The 25,798-nt window shown below is 39.4% G+C and overlaps 1 protein-coding gene across 10 annotated transcripts in view; it reads right to left on the reverse strand.

Annotated features, from left to right (window-relative positions):
• DMD (dystrophin) overlaps positions 1–25,798 on the reverse strand; it is a 2,144,556-nt gene that overhangs the window by 71,136 nt on the left and 2,047,622 nt on the right. For all 10 annotated transcript variants that reach the window (XM_047764837.1, XM_047764839.1, XM_047764840.1 and 7 more), the window contains 3 exons: positions 23,828–24,029; positions 21,560–21,645; positions 19,140–19,297 (listed from right to left, as the gene is read on the reverse strand). In XM_047764837.1, coding sequence (XP_047620793.1) covers positions 19,140–19,297; positions 21,560–21,645; positions 23,828–24,029 — 446 coding nt within the window. The remainder of the gene's footprint in view (positions 1–19,139; positions 19,298–21,559; positions 21,646–23,827; positions 24,030–25,798) is intronic.

Here is a 25,798-nt window from a genome sequence, read left to right on the forward strand (position 1 = left end):
CATTGTTTATCCATTCTAAATATTAACAGTTTGCATCTACTAACCCCAAACTCCCAGTCCATCCCATTCGCTCCCGCATTCCTCTGTTCCAGATTTCATGCCTTAAAAAATTCTTATACTAGGACTGGCTTTATAGCCGCTATACAAATACCACCTGTGTGAGGGAGCAAACATCCCTAATAGATGATCTTGACCACCTGCGTACAGGTATCCCTGTTAAAAGTGCTTCATCACCTGAGCTGAAATCCAGCAGCATAGCCAGTAGGAGCAGAGGCTTCAGAGCCCAAAAACGAAAGTTTAAACCGCAGCTTTGCCACTGGCTGTGTTACCCTGGGAAAATAACTTGATCCTTCTGTATCTTAATTTTCCTCTGCCATGAAATGGAACGACTGACAGCACCTACCTCACAGGGTTGCTTTAAGTTTTAAAGGAAAAGCACTTGGAACAGTGTGTGGCCATAGCAGGAACCATGTCAGTGTTTGCTATTGTTATCATCATCATTATTATATGTCTGATCAGAAAAACCCATAAGTTCTCAGTGTTCACGCATGCCTTTAAATATTTTATCAGAGCTATCATGTCTGTCCATGCCTCTTCATCCCTATTCCTTTTAGTTCTTCCTCATATGACAATGGCTTGGTTTGCCATTGTCCTTTAGAAAACTACTCTCCATATATGACCTACTGGGAATGGTACCTCCACTTCTCTGGACAATATAACTGGATGACTTTCTTTTGTTCTGTGCTACAGTCTCACACAGGGTTTCCATTCAACTAAAATCTCTAGGTCACTGTTTCCCAGTGCATATAGAAGATCAATTTGCATCAAGTGCACCCAGCAAAATATTTCATGAAAAGAAGGTCAAATTAATTAAAAGGAAACATCACCTAGTATATCTGCCTCTTAAATTCTTGAAGCATGTTAAGGTACAAAAAGCTGAGAAGGTTGTCAGTAAACAAGCATGTTATCCCTTTTTTAAAAAAAAGAATACAAATGAACTTATTTGCAGAACAGAAACAGACTTGTAGACTTTGAAAAACTTACGGTTACCAAAGGGGGGGGGCAGGGGAGGGATGGACTGGGGGTTTGCATATGCACACTGAGGTATACGGAATGACTGGCCAATGGAGACATGCTGTATAGCACAGACAATTCTACCCAATATTCTGTGATAATCTATGTGGGAAAAGAATCTGAAAGAGAATGGAGTGTATATATATGACTTTGTTGTACAGTAGAAATTATCACGATTTTTTTTTTGTCTTTTGTCTTTTTAGGGCCGCACCTGTGGCACATGGAGGTTCCCAGGCTAGGGGTCCAATCGGAGCTGTTGCTGCTTGCCTACGCCAGAGCCACAGCACCGCCAGATCCGAGCCGTGTCTGCGACCTACACCACGGCTCACGGCAATGCCAGATCCTTAACCCACTGATCAAGGCCAGGGATCAAACCCACAACCTCATGGGTCCTAGTTGGATTTGTTTCTGCTACGCCAAGACAGGAACTCCCAATTATCACAATCTTGTAAATCAACTATACTTCAATAAAACTTGAAAAAAAGAAACATGCTAAACCTTGTTGGCCCTCAGAATTTTCCATACTAATTAGTCAGTGATCCCAGGATATTATCCCTTTTTTTTTTTTTTTTTTAACTTCTAAGGCTTGTGAATACCACAAGGTACTAATGCTCTGCTGGGCATGATAGGAAACGCTGTGTTTGGCTGTTCCCAGTGACTGCTCCATTTTGTATCTGTTCACTTGGGATTTTGTCTCCTTTCATTTCTGTCAAGGACCTTCCTATTAGTTTTAGCCCACTGTACAATCTCAGCTATACCTTTAAGGATCCTGTCTCTTATAGCCAATGAATTAGCCATTCTTCTCAACTCTGGGTAATTTTTACATTTTAAAATATGTATTCTGGCTTCATCAATAAGTCCCTGGTGAATATCTCAAACAGGCCAAGGTCAAACATGGGCCACACCAATACAGACTGCACCTCTGGCCAACGCAAATCCAAGATCCAGCCCTCTGTGGTTGGTGGACTGTGACTCCTCCCAGCTATATTATTGTCTAGACCCTAGTGAACCTGTTTCTCTATCTTATAAACAAAGATACAATGAGAGACTTTGTCAAAAGAACTGGAAGTTTCAGCTACAATATGTCCTATAACAATCTCTGGCTCCACTGGTCTAGAAACTAAATTTATCAAAATAACCCTTTTAAGCAAGGTGAAAAACCATTACAGGAAGACAGCGAATTGAAAAGCATCACTAATTCATTCCTAGTGAAAACATGGGTTTACTGTTGCTTAGTCTGAACCTATATATATATTTTCTAGACTTCAGTTCAAATGATAGTTTATGATGGATTCAAAGACATGCTACAAAGAAAGAATTCACGTACAACACAGAAAGCATAACATTAACAGAAAGCTTCTGTTGATTCTGGAAAACAAACAAACGAAAAAATCTGACCATGAGTCTGCAATGAATGTAGATGTACAAAAGAAAAGAAAAGACCATGTTTCTGATGTATAACTAAAGGCATGGCAAGCATGTGAAGAAATGATTGCATTACTCTCAGTACTGTTCAAAACCTTCTTAGAAAATGATGTCTAGTTCTGCAAGCTATAGCTGACCCAAAACTTAGAGAAGGCTTGGCAGAAAGGCACAATGATAATTAAAGGGTTTGAAAGACCTCTGAGAACAGCTTAAGGGAATTGGGATTATTTAGCAGTGGAAAAAAAAAAAAACCCACAACAACTAGAAAGTGCAAGAAAGAGCGGCTGAAGGGGCGATATAATAACAGGTTTCAATTATGCGAATGGCTCTTGCATAGGGGCCTGTGACCAGCTGTTCAATTTCTCCACTGAGGACAGAACAAGAAGAAACAGGCTTAAGCAGCATGAAGAATTTAGGCTGTAACTCATACAGAAGCATTTCCTGATGCTGAAAGTTGTTAAAGCATTAGTGTGAATTACCAAGGGAAGCTAGAGAATGTTCTCCTCTTTCAAAATACCATAGATCCTCCTGTGGTTAAAGGCTGGAAATTCTCAAGGTTCTTTCTACCTCTTAAGATGCAAGATCCATCATTTTGGCTCTTTTAAAACCACTCGCCTATGCCAACTGACAGCACTGGAGACAAGATATGGGGAATCACATTCTCATTCTGTTTCAATCTTTCATTTTTACTACAATCCCTTCTGTATCCTAGTGGTATATTCCCTCTCCTCTCGTCTGGTGATAAAGAAAGAAAGAATTAAAAACCAGGCAAGCGTCTACAAAGATTGAAAAAAATCAGAACTAAAACCCAGCTAAAATTTCATTTTGATCATCCTAGGAAAAAAAATAGGTTAGACTGGAATGACAGAAAGTTGCTAAGGTCAAAAGACAGGTAGGATGGCACTGGACTGAGGTCATCCTTGGAGGTGCCACTATCTGTTGTCATACATATAAGGCCCCAGAAGTCTTCTGTCGGTATCAAGGATGGCCTGGCCCTTGCTCCTAAATACCAGTTTCAAACCATCTCAGCAAAAAAAAACTTAGAATGGGCCATTTAGCCCTGGGTTAGGTTTTGGTTTTTGGAAGTTCTTTCTCTTTCCTCTTCTGTGGTGCACACATGTACACACACACACACAGAGCACAGATATCACAGGTCCTCCCACTGTGACAGCCACAGTGTAGAAACATAGGTCTTGGCTCCTTCTCTCTTGGTCCTCACCTATCAGCAACTACCCAGAGCCTGGAGGCTAGGGAAGGAATCCCTTCTAATTATTGCTGCTAGGTTAGGACAGATTGCAGAGTGGCTTTATACAAGTGTCATCTTAACAAGGTACCAAGACAGTTAAAGGAATTTCTAGCCAAGGGATGTAATTACCCCATTATAATAATTTCAAAGGACATTTGCATGGCAAGCTGGGAATTAGGGGACTTGCCAGGGTTTGGAATAATTTTGGGGTTTCTTTCCTGTTGTGCTTTCCATAAATGCTTAGGCACTGAAATGCCAGGCACCAAATGGCTGCCAGGGTATCAACCTGAGTATTTCTTTTTCTCTCAGGCCACAGAAGGGATGAAAAGGGAAGGTTTCTCAGCAAGCCCCATACGAGAAGGTAACTGGCATCCCAATCATCAGGCTTTTGAAAAACCATGTCAATACTTAATGAACTGACAAAAAAATTAGTATAGAGGAAAGTAAACACAGTAGCGCTCAGACAATAAAAAGGAACTACCTTTTGTCCTGGAAACAATACTTGTCTAAATCTGTTTCTCTCCTAGATTGCAGGTTATTTAGACAGGAACTATGTTTCCATACCTTCCATAAAAGTCTGCTGAACTGAATGATGGGTGGGACTTAAACCGTGATCATGATAAAGAAAAGGAAGGATTATAATATCTGAATGAGGTTTGAATTAAAAAAAAAAAAACCTGCCTGATCATTCTGAAGAGCAAAAAATAAAATAAAATAAAAATTGAAAGTGTTGGAGTTCCCGTCGTGGCGCAGTGGTTAACGAATCCGACTAAGAACCATGAGGTTGCGGGTTCGGTCCCTGCCCTTGCTCAGTGGGTTAACGATCCGGCGTTGCAGTGAGCTGTGGTGTAGGTTGCAGGTGCGGCTCGGATCTGGCGTTGCTGTGGCTCTAGCATAGGCTCCGGGCTACAGCTCCGACAGACCCCTAGCCTGGGAACCTCCATATGCCGCGGGAGCGGCCCAAAGAAATAGCAAAAAAGACAAAAAAAAAATTGCAAGTGTTGTCTAAGGAGTAGAAGACAAAATAAGTACATTTCTCAAGTGCCCAGTTTACTTTGAAATAGTTTTTAAAGTAAATGGCTCCCTGTTGGTTTGTCTGTTACAGTAACACATGCAAAAGGCTAATCGGTAGTCTATTTCTGGATGTGGAGGATATGTTTACAATGATCTGGCTTAAAATACAGGAATACACAAAATTTATACTGGTGGCCTGAAGGGAACCTCACGGGCAGGCAGCCATGCTCAAGTTTGGGGGTTCTCAACTAGAAACAATTCTGTTCCTCAGAGGACATCTGACAATGTCTAGAGACATTTTGGATTGTCTCAAATGCGGGACTGAGATAGAGGCCAGGATCCTGCTAAACATCCAACAATGCACAGGAGAGCCCTTACAAAAAAGAATCATCCAGACCCAAGTGTCAGTAGTGGCGAGGCTGAGAAGCCTTGCCCTAATGTTAACATCTTACATTGCTGTGGTTCATCCATCAAAGCCAAGAAACCAACATGGGTCTGTGATGATTAACTAAATGACTTATTTCCTTGGAGTGCTCCATGGTGTCTAACAGACAGGCAGTGGTCCCCTCTACTACACAACAACTGAGAAGCTATGATAGGTCTGTTCAACCAACTACTGACTTGGAGAGAAAGGTTACACTGGTTAATACATTGTAGAGAGAGAAATAAGATACCACTTTACACTATGAGAATGGCCACCATTAAGAAGACAGAAGGCACTGGTGAGCGTGGAGAAAAAGGAACCTTTGTGCACTGCTGGTGGGAAAGTAAGTTGGTTTAGCCATTACTGAAAACAGTATGGAGGTTCCTCAAAAAAAAAAAAAATCAAAAATAGAACTACCCAGTATGAGAGTCTCTAGTTCCATCCATCTTGCTGCAAATGGCATTACTTCATTCTTTTTTATGGCTGAGTAGTATTCCATTGTGTATATATAACAGAAAGATAAAGACAAATACCATATGATATCACTAATATCTGGTATCTAATATACAGCATAAATGAACCTTTCCACAGAAAAGAAAATCACGGACTTGGAGAATAGACCTGTGGTTGCCTGGGGTGGCGGGGGGAGGGAGTATAGGGATTGGGAGCTTGGGATCAATGGATTCAAGCTATTGCTCATGGAATGGATTTACAATGAGATCCTGCTGTGTAGCACTGAGAACTAGGTCTAGATACTTACAACGCAGCACGACAATGGGAGAAAAAATTATATATACATGTAAGTGTAACTGGGTCCCCATGCTGTATGGTGGGAAAAAAAAAGTGTCTTGGGGAAAATAACAATAAAAAAATAAATTAAAATAAAAAAATAGAACTACCACATGATCCAGCAATTGCACTTCTGGGAATATATCCAAAGAAAACAAAAACAGGATATTGAAGAAATACCCGCACTCCCACGCTCACTGCAGCATTATTCACAAGCGTCAAGACATGGAAACAATCTAAGTGTCTGTCAATGAATGAATGGATAGAAAAGATGTGGTGTTTATATTCAGTGGACTATCACTCTGCCATGAGAAAGAATGAAATCCCGCCATTTTTAACAACCCAGAAGGGCTTGGAGGGTGTTATTCTAAGTGAGATAAGTCTCAGAGAAAGACAAATACTGTATGATACCACTGATATGTGGAATCTAAAAAAGCTGAACTCCGCAAAACAGAGTAGAATGGTAGTTATGAGAGGCTAGGAGTGAGGGAATTGCACAGATTATCTACTTTCAGCTAGTAGATAAATAAGTCCCGGAGATCTAATGCACAGCACAGTGATTATAGTCAACTACTGTATGATAAACTTTAAGGCTGCTGAGAGACTAGGTCTCAACTGTTCTCCACACACACACATACACACACAAGGTAATTAATGTGACATGGTAGACGGAGGTATGAGCTAACACTAGAGTGGTAACCATACTGTGATATATAAATGCGTCAAATCAACATGCTGTACATTAAACTAGGACAATGTTATATGTCAATTAGACTTCGATTTAAAAATTTTAAGCTAAATACATATTTACATATCATAGACAGAGGAAAGAAACAGGACTAATAAATTAAAAGCCCAAACTGGAAGTCACAAGGGACATGCTAAAATTGCAGACTCTGATTTAAAATCAGGTTGCCTTTCAAATAGAAACACTATGCAAAGTATTCCAGGACAGATAAGAGAAATTTATTTATTCGTGCCAAATAATTATCCCAAGCAAGGCTAAGGCGGTTAGCTAGTATGAGAGAGTAAGTGTATGTGTATGTGTGTGTCCGTGTACTTGTGTGTATGTTTTCATTTATTTAGTAGAGCCCTTGCCTATTTAGAAGAAAAGTAATAATTAATTACACAAATATTGTATGCATTCATATGCATAAATAGAAGAACTAAACATTCTTACTGACAGGAAAAGATAAGTTTATGAAAAACACTGGGGACAAACCAGATATTTTTAAAAAGGTTAATCCCTCCTTGTTGGCGATTTTCATCTGCTGTTTTCGCTAGTAAGATGTTCCCTTCATAGATCCAAAAAACCATTTCTATAACACTGCCATTGTTAATAGGTTATGGCATTCACAGCTGACAACCCAACTTTTCTCGCCCTGACTGTAAAAAAGCTCTAGTGTTTGGAAAGATTTGCTGAATTTAAATTGATCAAAACTCTTTTGTGAATTACAGTCTGTAAACAAAGATTTAGAACTACAAGCAGAACGGCTAGCCAGGGTCAGATGGTATAGGACAGGCAGTTCCTGACCGTTCCCTGAGCTGTTATTACGATTTCTTTAACAACCTCTAAATCTACCAAGGGCATCAGTGGAATACTTTACATAAGAGAGAAGTCTGCACTAGCAATGCACATAAAAGGAGGAACAAGAACAAGTTGTAAAGAATATTAATGACTCTTCTTCCAAACAATCCCAATTTTTATGAAAATCAAATGAGTGATAAAAAAAATCTGCTATAAAACTATAAGAAACCTGCCTGTAACAAATAAAACAGGAGAAAGGTGGCATTTTGATCCTCTTAGACATAAGATGCCTGTGTTTTCCCTTTGAGTTGCTGAAGAAATTACAGTGTCAGGACATAAGGGATCATTTATATAAGGTTCCACAGAATGTTTCTTCACATCTTGTTCTTAGTCCATGCTACTTCTATTCAGACACGAGCTGGTCCCAAGTGAAAGGGCCCACTATGCAAAGAAGACTGTTTTCTGTATCCTGTATCTCTGTTACATGAACTGTTAAACAGAAGATCAGGTAAAACTTGGCTGATAATGACCACGCTTCGAAATAACTACAGTAATCTGTACCCCTTTCTGCCTTTTCCATTTGTAACATTTAGCATATAATCAAGACACCTGGGGATAAGTCCCTCTTGAGATAATGTGTTTTAACTTGATGTTAGAGATGAAAATAGAATCTAAGAGGTTAAGGAAACAGCTCAAGATTATTATTTTACTATGAAAATACGTATGCATAAAGCAGTCTTTAAAAGGGTGGACAAAAGTGAGTTCCTATGGGGAACGTCAGGCTCATCTTCAAAATTTGGGGGATCTTTAACTTATGCAAGAGCACTAGAGGCTCCGATATCTAAATAAGACCTGTCTGAGACAATGCCCAGGTGCCAAATCTTGAATTGAATTCAATGCTGGTCTACTGAGAGCTACAGGAAGGTACAAGTGAATACTGAAAAAGCACTGAGAGAAACCGCATACTCCTATCTGTTCTGATCGCCTCCTTTCCTCCTCCTTTTTGACATTATGAGTTCTTTCTCCTACTGTGAGATGCTATGACATATATGAGCTACAAGGACTGACAGGTGCAGGTTAACATAAACTGAGGTAGCAAAAAGGAAAAAAAAATAGAAAAGACTAGGAGTTTCTCAATCCTCATTCAGCACATAACTCACGTTATATGATTTGGTCCCACAAAAGAGTTGGCTAATATGGAAAGATATTTATCAGACACATATTTACATTGCTGTAGAGGGGAAAAGGACTGCCAGTTCTGTGCACTGGCAATTTAAGCAATGCCATGGCAAAAACAGTCCAAAGGCAGCTCAGTCAAGAGACAACTCCTTCTTCGTACATGCAAAACCACCCTGGATGTCCATGCTGATATTCCAAAAAAGAAAGGCAAAAGTGAGAGCTAATACATGCAGAATGAATGGTAAAATTAAAAAAATCACTATTGTGCAACCACCAATGTAATTACTGAATTAGAAAGGGATTTTCACTGGAGGCTAAAATCATAGGGTGAAAGGCTATTGAGAAATAGTGCTCAAAAAAATCACAAAAATGACTTTATAATGACAAAGGGAGAAGGATACTTTTATGATGGAAATATCTGATTGATACCAACTTATTATCAGCATTGCCAGTAAGAACCAATTGTTATTTTGTCCCTCTAGATGTGATGTAGTGGGAAACATACAGAAACATCTCTATCAACTTCTTGCAAAAAAAAAAAAATCAATCTGAACCTAATCACAAAGAAACCACCAGAAAGAATATGGGACATTCTTCAAGAGAGCTACCTGGACTCTTCGAAAATGTCAATGCCAATTGATCGGCAAAAAGCAAAAAATTCTGGGGGACTGTTCAGATTTAGAGGAAGTACAAATACATGACAAACTAACCAAAGACAAAGACTCTGACTGAAATAAGGAACATTCTGAAGCCATGCAGACATTTCAATGCAGACTGCATGCTAGATGATATTACTGAATCAATGTTAATTTTGTGTAGTGACAGCAGTGTAGTTAGATAAGAGAAATTCCTTTAAAATAAAAGATGCATGGTGAAGTGTTTTGAGGTTTATGTGTTATGGTGTGATATCCTTTTACTTCTAAACGGTAAAGGGGGAATACGTGTTTGTGTGTATAGATTCAAATACAGACATAGGGGAGAGTGAAATGTAAATGGGGCAAAATGCTAACCAGAGGGCAGACAGACAAATGAGTGGTCTATCCTTTCAACTCTTTCAAAATAAAACAATGGTTGGAAACCATTGTTTCTTCCCAAGCACCCCTTTCTGGGGGAGGGCAAGGCAGGCAAGAGTGTAAGAAACTCTGATGACTGTGAAATGGGAGGGGGAGATGGCATTAATGTCAATGATAGAAAATGTGAAAAACTCTTCAGGATTATTCTGCTCACAAAATATACAACCCTAACACGAAACTCATTTCCTCTCTGTTGTCTTAGCTTCACTGTCCCTAACACTTCTCACACACTCTGCCAGGATGGGCTTTCTCGATTCCTCACTGGGAATGTTCCGCCATAAAAACGAATTTAAGCAGCCTCACATTTATAGAAATTTTTCTTGTTGGAGATAAGGACTGCAATGTCAAGAGTTGTGCTCATGAGACAAGAAGTAAAAGGCTTCCCATAACTGCTGTCTTGGGTAGAAATCAAGTATTTTTATTTAAAGTTCTGAAGATAATGAGCAGGTTGGAGGCCAGTAGTCAGTCTTCCAAATATTAATCAGGACTGTGAATCACCCATTAAAGATAAAATAAGCCCAAACAATAACACACAGTGATTATCCACTCTTCATTTACGTGTTCAAGGACAACTGTCCTGACCTCAGGCTCTCCACTCCACCTGACTAATAAGCCAATTAACACCATGGCTCTAGGGAATAGAAACACAGTTTTTAAATCTATGCAAATCTGTTAACCATACTCAAAGTTATGAATTTATGTTAGAGAGTTCTTATGTAACAGAAAAATTTTACATATAAACAGTATATACCACATATATCTGCCTATAGATATCATGGAATATCTTTCCTCAAGTAAGTATATATTAGGACACATTATGCTAAAGTACAAGATATACCATCAACTCTCCACGACTATAGGCTATAATTTAAAATCCAGTTTAGGAACAGGCAAAAGTATAGAACAGAACACGGAATAGTGATTTCCAGAGACTGGGAGCAGGCGGGATTATAAAACAAGACGGAATTTTAGGGGTGATGGCAATGTTCCGCCTTGACTGTAGTGGTGGTGACACAACTATATGCATCCATCTAAACTCAGGGCACTGAACAACAAAACACATTTTACTATATGTTTTTTTCAATGTAGCTTAAAAAAAGCAAATTAGAAAAAAATTGTTTTAATGTCTTATCAAATGCCCCCCCCCAAAAAAAACCCTAAAACAAAACTTGAGCTGTTATAGGATCAAGACACAACTAAGGACCCTGGATGGACAGATAAGGGTATTCCAGGAAGAAGCTTTGCACTTCTTTTCATCTTAAATAATCTTTGTAGAAAGAACTTTCCACTAAAAAAAAAAAATCCCATTTGCAAGTCAATGACAAACATGAGAAAAAAGAAAATGGTAAATGCTAAATTCAATGTTTCCTTGTTTCCATGATCTTCTGGGGTAAGTATCAAAGTGAATGTGGACTAGAATCAACGGTGACCTGATTAATGGGAGTCCAGAATACCCTTCCAACTAAAAGAATGGATTGCAAAAAAAAAAAAAAATTTTTTTCACTAGCACCTCTGCCTCAGCTTCTGTAGGAAAGGAGCAGGGGAGGAGGGGAGGAAGAAAAATTTGGTCCTAACAAAGAATACTGCTTTAGAAGGTTGAGGGGGAGAAACAGAATGACATATGCTTTCCTTAGCAGTAAATTTATCAATGAAGCAACTTTTAACTATAACACAAACCTATCTTTAAAATGCTGGTAAAGAAAATATCCATCACTCCACAATGAGAAGTTAACCACAAAAACCACAACAATTAAATGGATAATTATGACACTACAGATTATAGTCAAAAAAGGAAAAAAAACAGTAATTAAAAACTGATAGTCAACTCAATACAATGCTGATAATACTATGATAAAAGGTCATCCCTAAAAAATTTGCAGGAATTCTTTTTTTTTTTTTTTTTTGTCTTTTCAGGGCCACACCCATGGCATATGGAGTTTCCCAGGCTAGGGGTCTCATCAGAGCTACAGCTACCAGCCTAGGCCACAGCCACAGCAATGCCAGAGCCAAGCTATGTCTGGGACCTACACCACAGCTCACAGCAATGCCGGATCCTTAACCCACTGAGCGAGGCCAGGGATCGAATCCAAAACCTCATGGTTCCTAGTAGGATTCATTTCTGCTGCGCCACGAAGGGAACTCCAAATTTGTAGGAATTCTAACCAACCACCCATGAGCAGGTGCAGGAAAAGCCCAGTGATACTATCTCTACTTAAACATACCAAGTCCTAGTAACTTTTATTGTAGTTACTAGTGCGTATCCATCAGTACAAAGGGATGTAAACAAAATGCTTATAGGACCAAAGGGCTTCTATTTCAATTTCTGAACAAAGAGCTAAAGGAAACCTAAGCAAAGTGAAGTCTTAAGGAGTTATTTTAAAGACAGAAACTATAAAATGTGATCAATTGGCATGGGGAATGCTGTCAAACTGGTTAAGAAGCGTCTTGGTGTAGTACTTTAACACCATCTCAAGTCTCTAAAATCTCATCCACACACGCTTGGTTAGGGATAAGAGGAATTGTTAATCTTGATGGGCTATTCTCATGTTAAAATACACTTTAGACAATCGTTGCTAAAGCTCAGTAAGTACCTTCTATGTGCCCACCACTCCAAGTGCCCTGCCTTTCTTAGATCATTTAACCCTCACAACCACCCCAAGAGCTTAGGGACCTGGAAGTTCAAGAAACATGTCCACATAATTGAAAAAAAAAAAAAAAAGGAGAAGAACAAAAAACCCAAAAGACAAAGGAAAAGAAAAAGAAAAAAAAAATGCCCAAGGTGGAGTTCCCATCGTGGAGCAGCAGAAATGAATCCGACTAGGACACATGAAGTTGCGGGTTCGATCCCCAGCCTCGCTCAGTGGGTTAAGGACCCGGCGTTGCTGTGAGCTATGTGGTGTAGGTCAAAGATGTGACTTGGATCCCACACTGCTGTAGCTGTGGCGTGGGCCAGCGGATGTAGCTCCAATTCAACCCCTAGCCTGGGAACCTCCATATGCCATGAGTGTGGCCCTAAAAAGCAATTAAAAATAAATAAATAAATAAAAAGGCCCAAGGTTGCACAGACCCAGCAAATAGCATAGCTGGGATTTGAATCCAGGCAGTTGACTTTAGGGTCTATGGACTTAACCACTCTGCCACTCACACTCCAGAGTTCCTGGAAATATTACTATTTACACAAACACACACACACACACATACTTGTCCTTGGCAATTGAGGTTGTAATTTATTCTTGTTTCTGTATCATTCCATATACAGCAACTGTGCATAGATGATATTCATTTTTGTCATATAAATATAAAAATTCGGAAGACAGATGAAAAAGCAACTTATTCATTTTGAATGCATGAATATAACAGGAGGCAGAAAACAGATGTAAAATAAACAGATTTTGACACGCAAGCTCATGTAGGTGAAGCATATTGAAATATAAAGTCAGTCTGCTGGATTCTATCTAAACAATAAAGTCCTTAAAATGTTTACAGAAGAAAATACTACAAAGACTCAAGGGGGAAGGGTTGGGGAGGACTTCTCAGGGCACTACCAAATACCAATTTACAGACACATGCCTCTTTTCAGGAGTCATTTAAAAACGTTAAGTTTTTCCCACCTAAAAGGAAACATTACTTGATTTCATTTGACTGTAGACTAGATACCTGCAATTGGGATTAGAGTATTTTAAATAAAGATCATAGTGTGTGTGTATGTGTCTGTGCACGGGCGCGTGTTGGGGTGGGGACAGGAGTGCTCATTTAACCACATACCCTATTATAACCTAGAATTCACATAAAGGATAATGCTAACACTTTCTTGCTTCAGTCTAGTGTTTGAACTGGTTAAAGCCATTTATTTCAGATGGCCGAGCAGAAGGAAACACTGGCTTGGAACACAGGGAGCTTGGGCCTGATGTCTAATTCTGACATAAATATAATTGCAGAATGTAGGATATACTCATTCTGACTCTCTGGGTTTCAGTTTTCTCATTTGAAAGTGGAAAGATGCAAACAATCTCCAAGGTTCCTTCGGGGAGTCTATGACTCAATGCCAGGGCAGACCTGGCCTGGCTGAGGTCAGAGAGATCAATCTACACTGTCAACAGGAATGGTTGCATGGAATATGAAAGCAGGTCAACCTGATGATGTGTTAAATGAAGCCGTATTTCCAAACTAACTAGTTTCAAATCTCTACTTCTAGTACTTTTCAAGAGAGACATTCTCTCAGTAAATGTGTTTGACTGTAGGATGCTTCTAATATAGAATCATAGCCTATTGCCTCATTTACTAACAGTGAAGATACCACAGTCAAATCCATACTTTTGTAGTCAACTTTCCCTTGTAAAAATCCACAGATGTGACTCTATAAAGGATCAATATTGATTTTTATTTTTGCCTTTTTTTAAGGGCTACACCTGTGGCATATGGAAGTTCCCAGGCTAGGGGTTGAACTGGAGCTGCAGCTGCTGGCCTATGCCACAGCCACAGCAATGCAGGATCCAAACTCCATTTGTGACCTACACTGCAGCTCATGGCAACGCCAGAGCCTTAACCTACTGAGCGGGGCAGGACCAGGGGTCCAACCTGCATCCTCATGGATAACTAGCTGGGTTCATTACTGCTGAGCCACAACAGGAACTCCATATACTGATTTTTAAATAGGCAAAGCCTTTTATTTTGACTTGGCGATTTCCTTTTCTCTTTCTTCTAAAATGATTTCTGGATTTTTTTTCCTTTTTTTTTTTATTGTGGTAAGATACACATACCATAAAATTTACTATCTTAATCATTTTAAGTGGTAAGTACAACAGTATTAGGTATATAGGTATATACCTATTGCTGTGCAATCATCACCACCATGCATCCTCAGGATGGAGGGATATGGGCTAAGGAAATCTTGAGAAAGATCACCCGGGCGAGCACTGCCATGAAAATACCGCTCCCCTCCTGTTCCTGCCAGGCCCTTGTCTGAGTCAGAAGCAGACACTTTTCTAGCTGTACCAACTTGAAAAGAAGTAAGTTTTCTAGTCAGTGAAGGAAAAGTCAACTTTTCCTTCTGCGATGCAAGGAATGCATGTGTAGGAGAAATAAGTACTTTCCTGCTGTTTGTTTCCTTGGGCTGGAAGAAAGAGCAGCCTCTGAGCACAAGCTTACTGAAGGAACTAACCCGGGCTCACTCCCTGAGTCTTACACTTCAAACAAAAGGCAGAAGGCATTTTCACTCCTATGATCTTTCCCTCACAGCAAACATTGAATTGTCATGCCTGTGGCATGGTTTCTGGAAGGTAAGGTGACAACCAGAGCTCTGATCCTGGCTGAGGTGAGGCCCTCCAGGACCAGGAGGCCAATTATGAAGGAAGAATTCACACTGGATCTGTTGGAGCAGACTGCCAATTACTACCAAAAAGAGAGGGTCCCCAAATCTGAGTCATATTAACCTCACTCGGCTCTGTACCTACAGAATGTGCACAATATCCTTCTAGCAACATCCAATTTGCCAGTAGGATTCCTCCCCTCCCCAGCTCTCCTCCTATGTGCCCTGCTCCTTTATGGCATCTTGTATTCTAGCAGAGACCCACGGGAAAATGCCTGTTACTTCACTTTGGTAAGCTGGAGAACCTTAATATCAAAAAGGGCATTTTGGGGGTGAAGAGGTAAATGGGATGAGGGGACATGCTGGACTAGGAATCAAACTCTTCCACCAACTGAGGAAATGCCGGGGCATGGATCAATTGCTCATCTACTGAAATAGCACTAAAAACATGCACCCCCCCCCACCCCACAAGCTTGCCTATTCTATTCTTCTCAAAGGGTTCCAAGGACTCCAGAAGATTAAATGAGAGAACCATGTGAACAAAGGTAAAATATTATCATTAGGAACAATAGTGATGATATTATTTACAAGCATGGTCAGTACAAATGGTGGGGAGAAGCTGGAGTGAAAACAAATAGTGAGCAGTCATGGAAATAGATTAGGAAAGGTCTGAGAACTAGAGAAATGAGGATTTATTCAGTGGACCACCAAAAGGAATTGCAGATCTAAAGACAATGTCATACAGTGGATATATTTCTCTAAAACCTGTCTGGGAGTTCCCATCGTGGCTCAGTGGTAATGAACCCAACTAGTACCCAAGAGGATGCGGGTTTGATCCCTGGCCCTGCTCAGTGGGTTACAGATCCAGTGTTACTGTGAGCTGTGGTGTACATCGCAAATGCAGCTCGGATCTGGCACTGCTGTGGCATAGATCAGCAGCTGCAGCTCTGATTCGACCCCTAGCCTGAAAACTTCCATATGCCATGAGAACAGTCCTAAAAAGACAAAAAGTAAAAATTAAAATTTAAAAAAATAATAAAACCTGTCTGAGAGCACTGAGACCAATGAAAGGGACCAGGGTATGATGAGAAGATGTGAAAGTAGTGTACAAGCAGCAATGGATGGGAATCAAACAAAAGATGTTTCTTTTCCTTAAAAAAAAAAAAGTACTTTACTAATTTTTTTCCAATTCTAAATGTTCAAAGAAGAATATCTGGAAAAAAAAAAAAAAGAGTAGAGAAAAACCCCTCCTGTTGCCACTGTTAATATCTTGACAGATTCCCCCTGCCCCTCAGTGTCACAAAAGACATTTCTGAGAGCCTGGAGTCTGGCTAGGCAGGATGCATTCAATCACTATGCGATTGGGTGGTAGGCTGAGTTGAAGGCTCTGATGCTGAGGAGACAGGGATGCTACTCTATGAACAGGGATGTAGTGAAACAAGAGGCAGGGGGGTGAGTGAAGAAGGCAAGCATCTCACAAAAGAATACCACGGGCTGACATGGAAGGGACCCAGCAACCTTGTCCCAGGAGCTAAGTTCAAGGGAGCCAGAGACTAGAGCTTACTTATTTCCACCGCAAAAAAGAAATGGTAATTATATGATGTGATGGTGCTAACTTCTGCTACAAAGGCAATCACATTACAATATATAAATGCATCAAATCAACATGTCCTACATCTTAAAATTCCACAATGTTATGTCAGATATATTTCTTTCTTTCTTTCTTTCTTTTTTTTTTGTCTTTTTAGGGTCTCATCTGCCACATATGGAAGTTCCCAGGCTAGGGGTTGAATCGGAGCTGTAACTGCAGGCCTACACCACTGCCACAGCAACACCAGATCTGAGCTGCGTCAGCAACCCACACCACAGCTCATGGCAACTCTGGATCCTTAACCCACTGAGCGAGGCCAGGGGTCGAAAACGCAACATCATGGTTCCTAGTCAGATTCATTTCCGCTGAGCCACAACAGGAACGCCGAGTCAGATATATTTCAATGGAAAAAAAAAATTAAAAAGACAGAGAGAGCAAGAGCCTGCAGTGAGGGTGGCAGCAGCTGCCTGATGATGTCGTCAGCAGCACTGTCAGTACCGTGGGATGATAGGACCACAGCTCTGGCGGCCCTGTGGCCAGCTCACCTGAATCTGCAGCAGGAACGGTCTCTGAATAGAGATAGCTGTCAGCAGCTCTGCATTCTGACCCTCACTCTCAACCCTAGTCAAGACACATGAATGTGTATGTGTGTATGTGTGTTTGTGTGTGTGTGTATGTATGTATGTATGAGAGAGTATGTGTGTGTGTAATGTAAAAAGTCCATGAAACTTTAAAGACAAAACAACACTGCAAGTTGTTTCATGATAGGATCTTTGGAAAATAATCTGGACCATTTGTGGCCATTAATATTCATTGTGTGAAAGTTACATGTGTCTATATTCTGGAGTAGAAATACTAATGCAGCAACATGCAAGAAAAAAACAGAGGTAGTGAAAGTCTATTCACATTTTGGGAGATTTGAGTATGAGGTGAAAAAAATGCATTTATTTTTTCCACATGTTTTACTTTTATATCTAATTTGCCATAATTTTGGCAAGACAATCCAAAGAGTATATCCATCTCTACATAAACAGCCTTATTATATGTGCATTTATTCAATCTGCCCAGTTAACTATTAAAGGAATACTAAAACTGCTTTAAATATTTAAATATTCACGTTGTTCTACCCAGGAGGCCTTCTACAGTTTTATCCTAGTCAGTGGTCAGGCTACATACAGATCTAACCCAGTTACCTATTCACTTAGTTCTATTGGTAATGAGATTAGAATGGATTGAGAAATTCCATATGAGAAAAATAGTTCTTAGCATTTAAAAAACAACATAAGAACACTGCGAATAATGTAACAGTGCAAATATCTTACTCCTCCAATGCTAGTGGTATTACAAATAGAAAAAAACAACTTCTGACAAAAAGCCATCTGTTACTATGTATTACAAGCCACAGAACTGCTTCTATCTTTTCATCTGGTAATCCCATTCCTGAGAATTTATCCTAAGGGAAAAACCTGAATCAGAAAGCTAACAGGGGAGTTCCTGTTGTGTCTCAACAGGTTAAGAACTTGACCAGTATCTGTGAGGACAGGGGTTTGAACCCTGGCCTCATTCAGTGGGTTAATGATCTGGCATGGCTGCGAGCTGCAGTGTAGGTCACAGATGTGGCTCGGGTCCCGAGTTGCTGTGGCTGTGGTGTAGGCCTGCAGCTACAGCTCTGATTCGTCCCCGTAGCCCAGGAACTTCCATATGCCATGGGTACAGTTGTAAAAAAGGAAAGAAAACAAAACAAAACAAAGAGCTAACTGCAATAAAGATGTTCACTACAGCATTACTTATCTTGTCAAAAAACACGAAACAACCTAATGTCTATCAGTGAAGTGCTTAGGCCTTTAGGAGAAAGAGGGTGTTTCTGGGGACAACAATTCCGATGTGGAAAAGGCAATGGGGCAGGATATGAAAGAGAATGGATGGGAGTGTGCTGAGCTAGTGACAGACACTAACCAAGAGTACAAAACTCTGACCTAGTCATAAGCCTATGGAGAGTAACCATTCAGGTCTTATTAGAATAGTAGAAGAATGTCAAAGCTACAAAAAAAAAAACTAAAAAAAAAAAAAAAAGATAGCTGTGTCAATTCTTTACCAACAGCTACTAAAAAGAAGGCTATGATGACAGAACCAGGTTTGGGGAAAAAAACTAAGACTCGCCCATAAAGGTCATTTTCTTATTCACAAAGGATTTCCATGGCTGGAGATTTACTTCCTCCTCTCAAAACCACTGCAGGTTCCCTTCCCGCCCAGCAGTTCAGAAGCCAAGGGGTTCTGGCTGCAGATGGAGATTTCTTTGCCTTCCTTCACACTGTCTTCTCTCCCCAAACTCTTTCCAGAAGCCAATGACTACAGAGGTTTCAAATATCAAAAATCCCCTACCTACCTGCCTATAGAAGTGCTAATATGAGAAACTAAAGTTCTGTGGTTTTTAAATTAATTGCTGAAGTACAAAAGAATAAATATGTTAAGAGGGTAAATAACTTACAAACTGGAAGCAGCTCCTGACACTTGGCTCAATGTTGCTTCCCCCAAAGGATGCAACTTCTCCCAGCTGTCTTGGGATTTGGATAGAATCATGCAGAAGGAGGCCCAGTCTGCGCTGGTCACAAAATCCTGTTGAACTGGCCACTTGCTTGAACAGGTCTACAAAAGGAAGAAGAGAATTTCAACAATCAAAAATCAGTACCCAGCAGATACTAGCAAAACCTAAGGACCAACTCAATTCCGGTACCAATTCTCAAGAGCAGCCAAGATTCCCCCAGAAGGGTTACTTCCACTGTATGCTAATCTGGACATTTATTATTTTTATGGGTTGAGTTAATCATCACTGTGTATAAATGAAACATGACAACTTTTAAATAAACTACAGCCCTGGAAGAAATGAGAGTTTACATACAGTTCTGACATGTGAATTTTCCCTAAGCCAGAACATAATCCTTTGGAAAATATTTTATATATAGGACATGACCACTATTATAAAATAAATGTTTTAGCATTAAGAATCTTATAACTGGCCCAAAGCACTATCCCCTTTGGACACCAGATTCCAAAATATATCCAAATCAGGACTTCTTTATGAAGTCATACAATCACTGAATTTCTAGTATGTGTTTCCAAAGGATGCTGAACATATTTGTGATTAGCATCACTGTACACTGTTACTGATTCAATATGATTCAACATGTGTCTTTTTGGCTGGAGAAAGATATCCCCTTGAGGGCAGGGACCACATCTTGGTCCACTGTCTGCCAGAAATAGAAGAGCAGTACCTGGAGGCTGGTGGGTGCCCAATACACAGGGATTCAAGGAATGAAAAAACATACCAAATACTTACAATACATGTTTTGTTCTCAAAAATAGAATTACTTTAATCCTACCTCATATTCAAATAAAAGTTGTCCCAAAAGTAAATGGATGAGAGCTTTTCTTACTCATAAGCACTAAGAAATTAAAACTCTAAGAAACCTGAAGTTTTAACAGGATATTTATGATGGCAGTACCAACACTGAGGCTTCACAGAGAGCCCTTCCCCATCTCTCCAGCATACACACAAAATTTCAAAATTATGAATTACCTTCAAATGTCCCAGTTTGAAGTTAACATTTTTGTTTCGCCAACCTCAAACATATTCCCTCCTAGTAGTTATTTGAAACATGGGCTGGAAGCTCCATTGATGAATTGAGTGGGAATGACGATATACTGGTACTACACCACTGGCCAGGTTAGAGTAAAAGCTAACCTATAACAAGTCACTACTGTATTGAAAGAAGAAGATACCACAGAAATATTCTATTTCATCCAAAATACATTTTGTTTTGGCTGTGCCTGTAGCATGTGTAAGTTCCCCAGCCAGGGATCAAATGCATGCCGAAGCAGTGACTCGAGCCACTGCCATAACAACACTGGATCCTTAACCTGCTGGGAACTCCCCAATACATTTTTAAATGGCTAACAAAAGCTGTTCCGTTATTTTTTTCTTGGGTTCTCAGGATGGGGAAACTCAAGTGGAAACTACATAAAAGTGAGCGCTAAAAGAGCTTGTATATTTGTGGCTTACTCCTGGGGGGAAATGAGCAATAGGATACAGAGTGGCTTTAGAGGAATTCAATCTCTTTTATCTCCTGCCCATCCTTAAGCTCAGCACAGCTCCTTATCCCTGTGTGGCTAGGCCTTACGGGAAAAAAGAAAAGACCAGATAGACTAGGTTTGTTTAATATTCCTACCAAAAAGATGTCTCGCAAGCATTTAATGGGGATATACAGGTACATTCCTTTACGATGGGAATAAATCGTTGCTTAGTCATCTCAACCATCCCTCCTCCAGCATTTGCTTTTAATTTGGATTTACAAATTTTAAGCAGAAGCACCTAATGGCTAATCAAAAGGAAATTTTATAAGGTGATATTTATCCTGTAAGAAATGACGAGCTGTCTCTCACATAATAAAATGTTAATCACATCACAGAATTGGATATGTCAGTACAACTTGCAGGAAGATGATTATAAAATAAACAATGTTTCCTGAACATGAATGCCAGATAGTGCTCTTTAAATAAGACTCAAAAGACGAGGCAAGTGCAGGGATTAAACCTTCACATTTATTTTTCTGACTTAGACAAAGGGGTTAGGAAATCAGACTTTATCCCCAAGGAACATGTGTTTTATTTAGACATAGTCAATGCAATGTAAAATAACACTTGCACTGGAGAAGTTAATCCTCATTCTCTATTTAAATACCTACAATTTAACGTCTGACAGGGAATGGCACAAACCAAATTTTATGACAGTCTAAAAGTAGTTCTACACCTTACATGAGGAACCTGCTGCCAAATAAGAACACTATGTCATTCCCCATCTAGAACAGGGGTAATTAATAAAAGAATACAGACTTAATACACATGACTTACATCTGTACTTGTCTTCCAAGTGTGCTTTACACAGAGAAACGATGCCAGTTTTAAAAGACAGGACCCGAATCCTCCCCGTTCGTCCCCTATTATGAATAATCAAAGCAGAAAAACAATTACTGACACTTTACTAAATGATAAAAAACTTCTCAGTTAAGAAAAAAACCCTTGGATATGGGAACTCTATTGACCATTGTTTAAGATCGTTAAGAACATTTCTGAGTTCATTATCTATCTGGCTGATAACCTAGAATGCAATGGAAATTTGACCAACTCAACCAATGAACACTTAGCAAGTTTTCAATTCTTAAAAACCCCTTCTTGAATGGTAAGAGTTTCTCTACATAAAAGAAGAAAAAAATAGCCTCTATTTATCTAGGGAGAGCCACCTGGGCTAAGTCAATAAGTGGAAGATTTACTACTATGTACTAATAAGCAAATTACCTACTTTGGTTACTGAAGTCAAAAAAAAAAAAAAAATTAACTAACTGCCTAACTGCTCTGCCCTCTTCAACACTCATTTAGATTTTCATCAGATTGCCCTTTATTGAGAAGAAAATTAATCACTTCAGGCCACATGACATGTAATATAAAATGGGAATATTTATGTCTATAAGAAAAATATGATGCAGTTTATTAGAGAGCATTCAGATAGATGATCTTAAACAGCAAATTAAAAATAACCTATTGCTACAGCAATGTTTTAATACAGATGTACTTTCATGTTACATATAAAGCATTTCAGAAGATATTTATTAATAAGTTCATTTTATCCATGGGAAAATTAAAATGAAGTTTTTCATTTTCTAGAAAATGCCTTTTGATAGTTTTCAGCTTTGATTTTGTTGTGAAAAATACTGAACCATATTTGTTGGTTAAAAAAATAGTCTGGAGAATGGCAAAGGACAAGTCCCAATGGTGGTTATTTTTGGTGAAAAATATGTTCACCTTTCAACTGGTACAATTTACTAAATCCATTAGTAAAAAATGGAAATCGTGGGTCCTAACACATTAACAAAAGCACTATCATTGGAAGATTTTATCTTTTTCCCTTTTTAAAAAGGCAAAGCAAAGTTTAACAAACTTTATGTAAAAACTCAGGTCTTCAAGGAGTTAAAATTGTCCCCTCAAAATTTTCAGGCATAGAGAGAGGAAGTTACCAGAATCCATTTACACAACATCTGGAAAGAAAATGGTGCCAAAATACATTTGAGGGAAGACCTGAATAGAAACCCTTATCACAGCAAGTGTAAGTATAATCCGTAATTAAAATCCAACATGTTCAAGAGCTTGGTAGATAATGATCAGAATTCAATAGCCAGGTGATTTGGAATTTAAAAAGCAATGCCTTATCAAAGTAACAAAGAAAAAAAGGTATACATTTTAAGCCAGGAGATGGTAGAAATCTACAACAAAGGCAAAAGCAAAACAGTTGCTATGCAACTCCTTTCAGAAAACCTTTGCAGATTTCCAAATGTGGAAAATGTTCTTATTGACATGGGAAATCGGGCATATAATAATTTTGAGGTCTGAGAAAAATTCAGTCAAAATTAAGACCAATTCCTTCTGCTGCCTTCCTCAATTATCTTCATTAAGCTCAAGATGAAACTGGGGAGCTCGCCTAAGTGTAATCCAAAAGAAATAAGCAAGTTCTAAGAGAGAGATAAATGGAGGGCCAAATTGCAACTTCATAAACCCTTATTTAAAAAAAAAAAAAAAAGACAAAACTTCCTCAGTTTGAGGAGCTGAGTTTGCTACATCAAGGGCTTATTTTCTTTTCTTTTCCTTTTTGCTTATCAATGCAGCCTTCTGCAAAAACCTCTGAATATCAGCAAACACTGTTCAGAGCTGGTGACAGGTGTGCCAGCATCTCCAGGAGCTCACCCCTTCTGGCTGGTGAGAGGGAGCCATCCCTGAAGAGGATGAAGTTCAAAGTACACAGGCAAGGAAGGCAGAGAACCAAGGGCTACACACTGTCTCATGCTACTACTGGAAAATGAGTAACTTTGGGGTTTTGTCTGCTTGATGATCTGAGAACAACCTACCTTACTGTTCTTACCCTCCCCACTTCTCAACATATTTTTCAGTTCCATTAAAGGCAAAAATGATTAATCACGGGGACAACATAAGGTCAGAGGGCTTCATGAAACTTTCATTCCAAGGACCATATTTCTAGACTGGAGCCCTGTTGTGATGGTAATTACACTGTCACCATTCTGTAAACCAAGCCTCCCATGACAGAGTCTGGAAAAAGCCTGCCATACGTACGTGTCATAAACATTCAGCAGCCAGTTGAGACACATATCCACGCAGAGGGGGACGTTGACCAGATTGTTGTGCTCTTGCTCCAGGCGATCATAAACAGTGGTCAAACAATTAATGATCTGCAGGATGTCCATGGGCTGGTCATTCTGCTTGAGGTTGTGCTGGTCCAAGGCATCGCATGCAGCTGATAGGCTCAAGAGATCCACTGCAAAAGTCACACAAAATCACAAGTGATTCAAAGGGGAAAATCCTTTCTTTGCTGTTACTCTTTTTGACAATCTTAGTAGTGTTGTCTTATCCCTTTAGTAGACACCAAACCTGAACCATACTCTCTTTTTATTTTATCTTATTTTTATTTATTTTTGGCCACACCTGCGACATGTGGAAGTTCCTAGGCCAGGGATCGAACCTGTGTCACAGCAGCAACCCGAGTCACTGCAGTGACAACACTGGATCCTTAACCCACTGTGCTACAATGAACTCCCTGCACCCTCTCTTATTAAAGCATTTTGTTTGCATCCCTCAGCTTTAAGTTTGATGGATTTGATGGGTATTGAAGCTCTGAGGTTGTTCTTAAGTCTCACTGGCATTGGATGAAGATGTAGGTAAAGAGACAGCTCCCACTCCTGAAGTATTAGGAAATACCTGAGAGTTCAGGGGGCCCGATAGTGCTCTATGGGAACAAAGTCATTTTCACCCAAATCAGGGAAAAAAAAATTTTTTACTAGAGATTTTCGAAGTCCCTGAGAATACTTTCTTGTATTAGTATCACAGAAGGTCAGTTTGATTAATCTGTACGGTTATGGTTGTATAAACTCTATTTCCAGATATGCATTTATAATCATTAAGCGTTTTTCTCCTTGAAATATCAGTCACCTCCTAATCTCTGCTACGTTCATACTAGGTAAAAAAATAATCACCCTCATTACAATTTTCTATAGGCAAACTAAAATAACTGCATCACCTATGCTGTTTTCAGACACCAGGCTCACTTATTTCTCCTTTCACCTTCAAATTATATTCTACAATGTACTTTTCAAGTCCTCTAAGAACTTTCTAAGTGGGTGGGGAGGCTCCTTTGATCTGAGGTGGTATTTAATCATATGCTGAAAGACAAACATTTATCTAAAGTGAAACCTCAACCTCATCCAACATCAGCAAATCGTAAGCTTTACTCTCAAACTGTCATGGAAAGATGCTTTTCTCTAAAGCCAATTTATTAGCCAAATTGGAAATGCAACAACATTGCTTTTATAACACCTTATACATCTTAAGCTCTAGTCTGAATTCCCAGTCCTTGGAGAGAAAGAATCAATGGTAATTAAGGAAATCTCTCAGGCATCTCGGGGCAGGAGGCAACACAATTATAAATGTAACTGCAGATAGGAACGGCCATAACAGTCAGTATATCCCAGTCAGTAAACAGCTTCTGGCTAGTTCTAATTAAATGCTAACCCCAAAATAGTGGTTAATACCTTTGTAGGTTAATACCTATGTAGTGCACGTTTTTCTCTTTTAAAAAAAGGAAAATAGTAAGCTTTGAAGTTTCTCTGAAAGCATGAAGGAGACCCGGTGGTGGAAGTAGGTTTGTGGTTTTTTTTTTTTTTTTTTTTTTGTCTTTCATCCCAGTGAGTAAAGCTCTCTGCTTCCATGTACCAGTTTCCCTAAAATACCCTGGCTGAGCACTTATCCTATCAAAGCCAAGCCCCCACTCCTTTGGCTTAAAAATACTCTCAAGATACAAAAATGATCTCTTTACTTTCTGTCTAAAGTGGCAGAAAGGAACATAACTTGATTTAAGAGGGAAGTAGGTGGGAAAGAGAATAAAGACTTTTTTTAAAATAACACCACGAGCAGGCAGGAGGACAGGAGGAGGGGAAGGCCTACCAGGGACTGTATGAGAGACCAGAGAGAGGTACAGAAACTTCCATCCTCTCTGCTGGGTGACCTCCTCTGAGGACACATTTTCAGGTG

The sequence above is a fragment of the Phacochoerus africanus genome, chromosome X, assembly GCF_016906955.1.
Source record: "Phacochoerus africanus isolate WHEZ1 chromosome X, ROS_Pafr_v1, whole genome shotgun sequence".
NCBI lineage: Eukaryota > Metazoa > Chordata > Mammalia > Artiodactyla > Suidae > Phacochoerus > Phacochoerus africanus.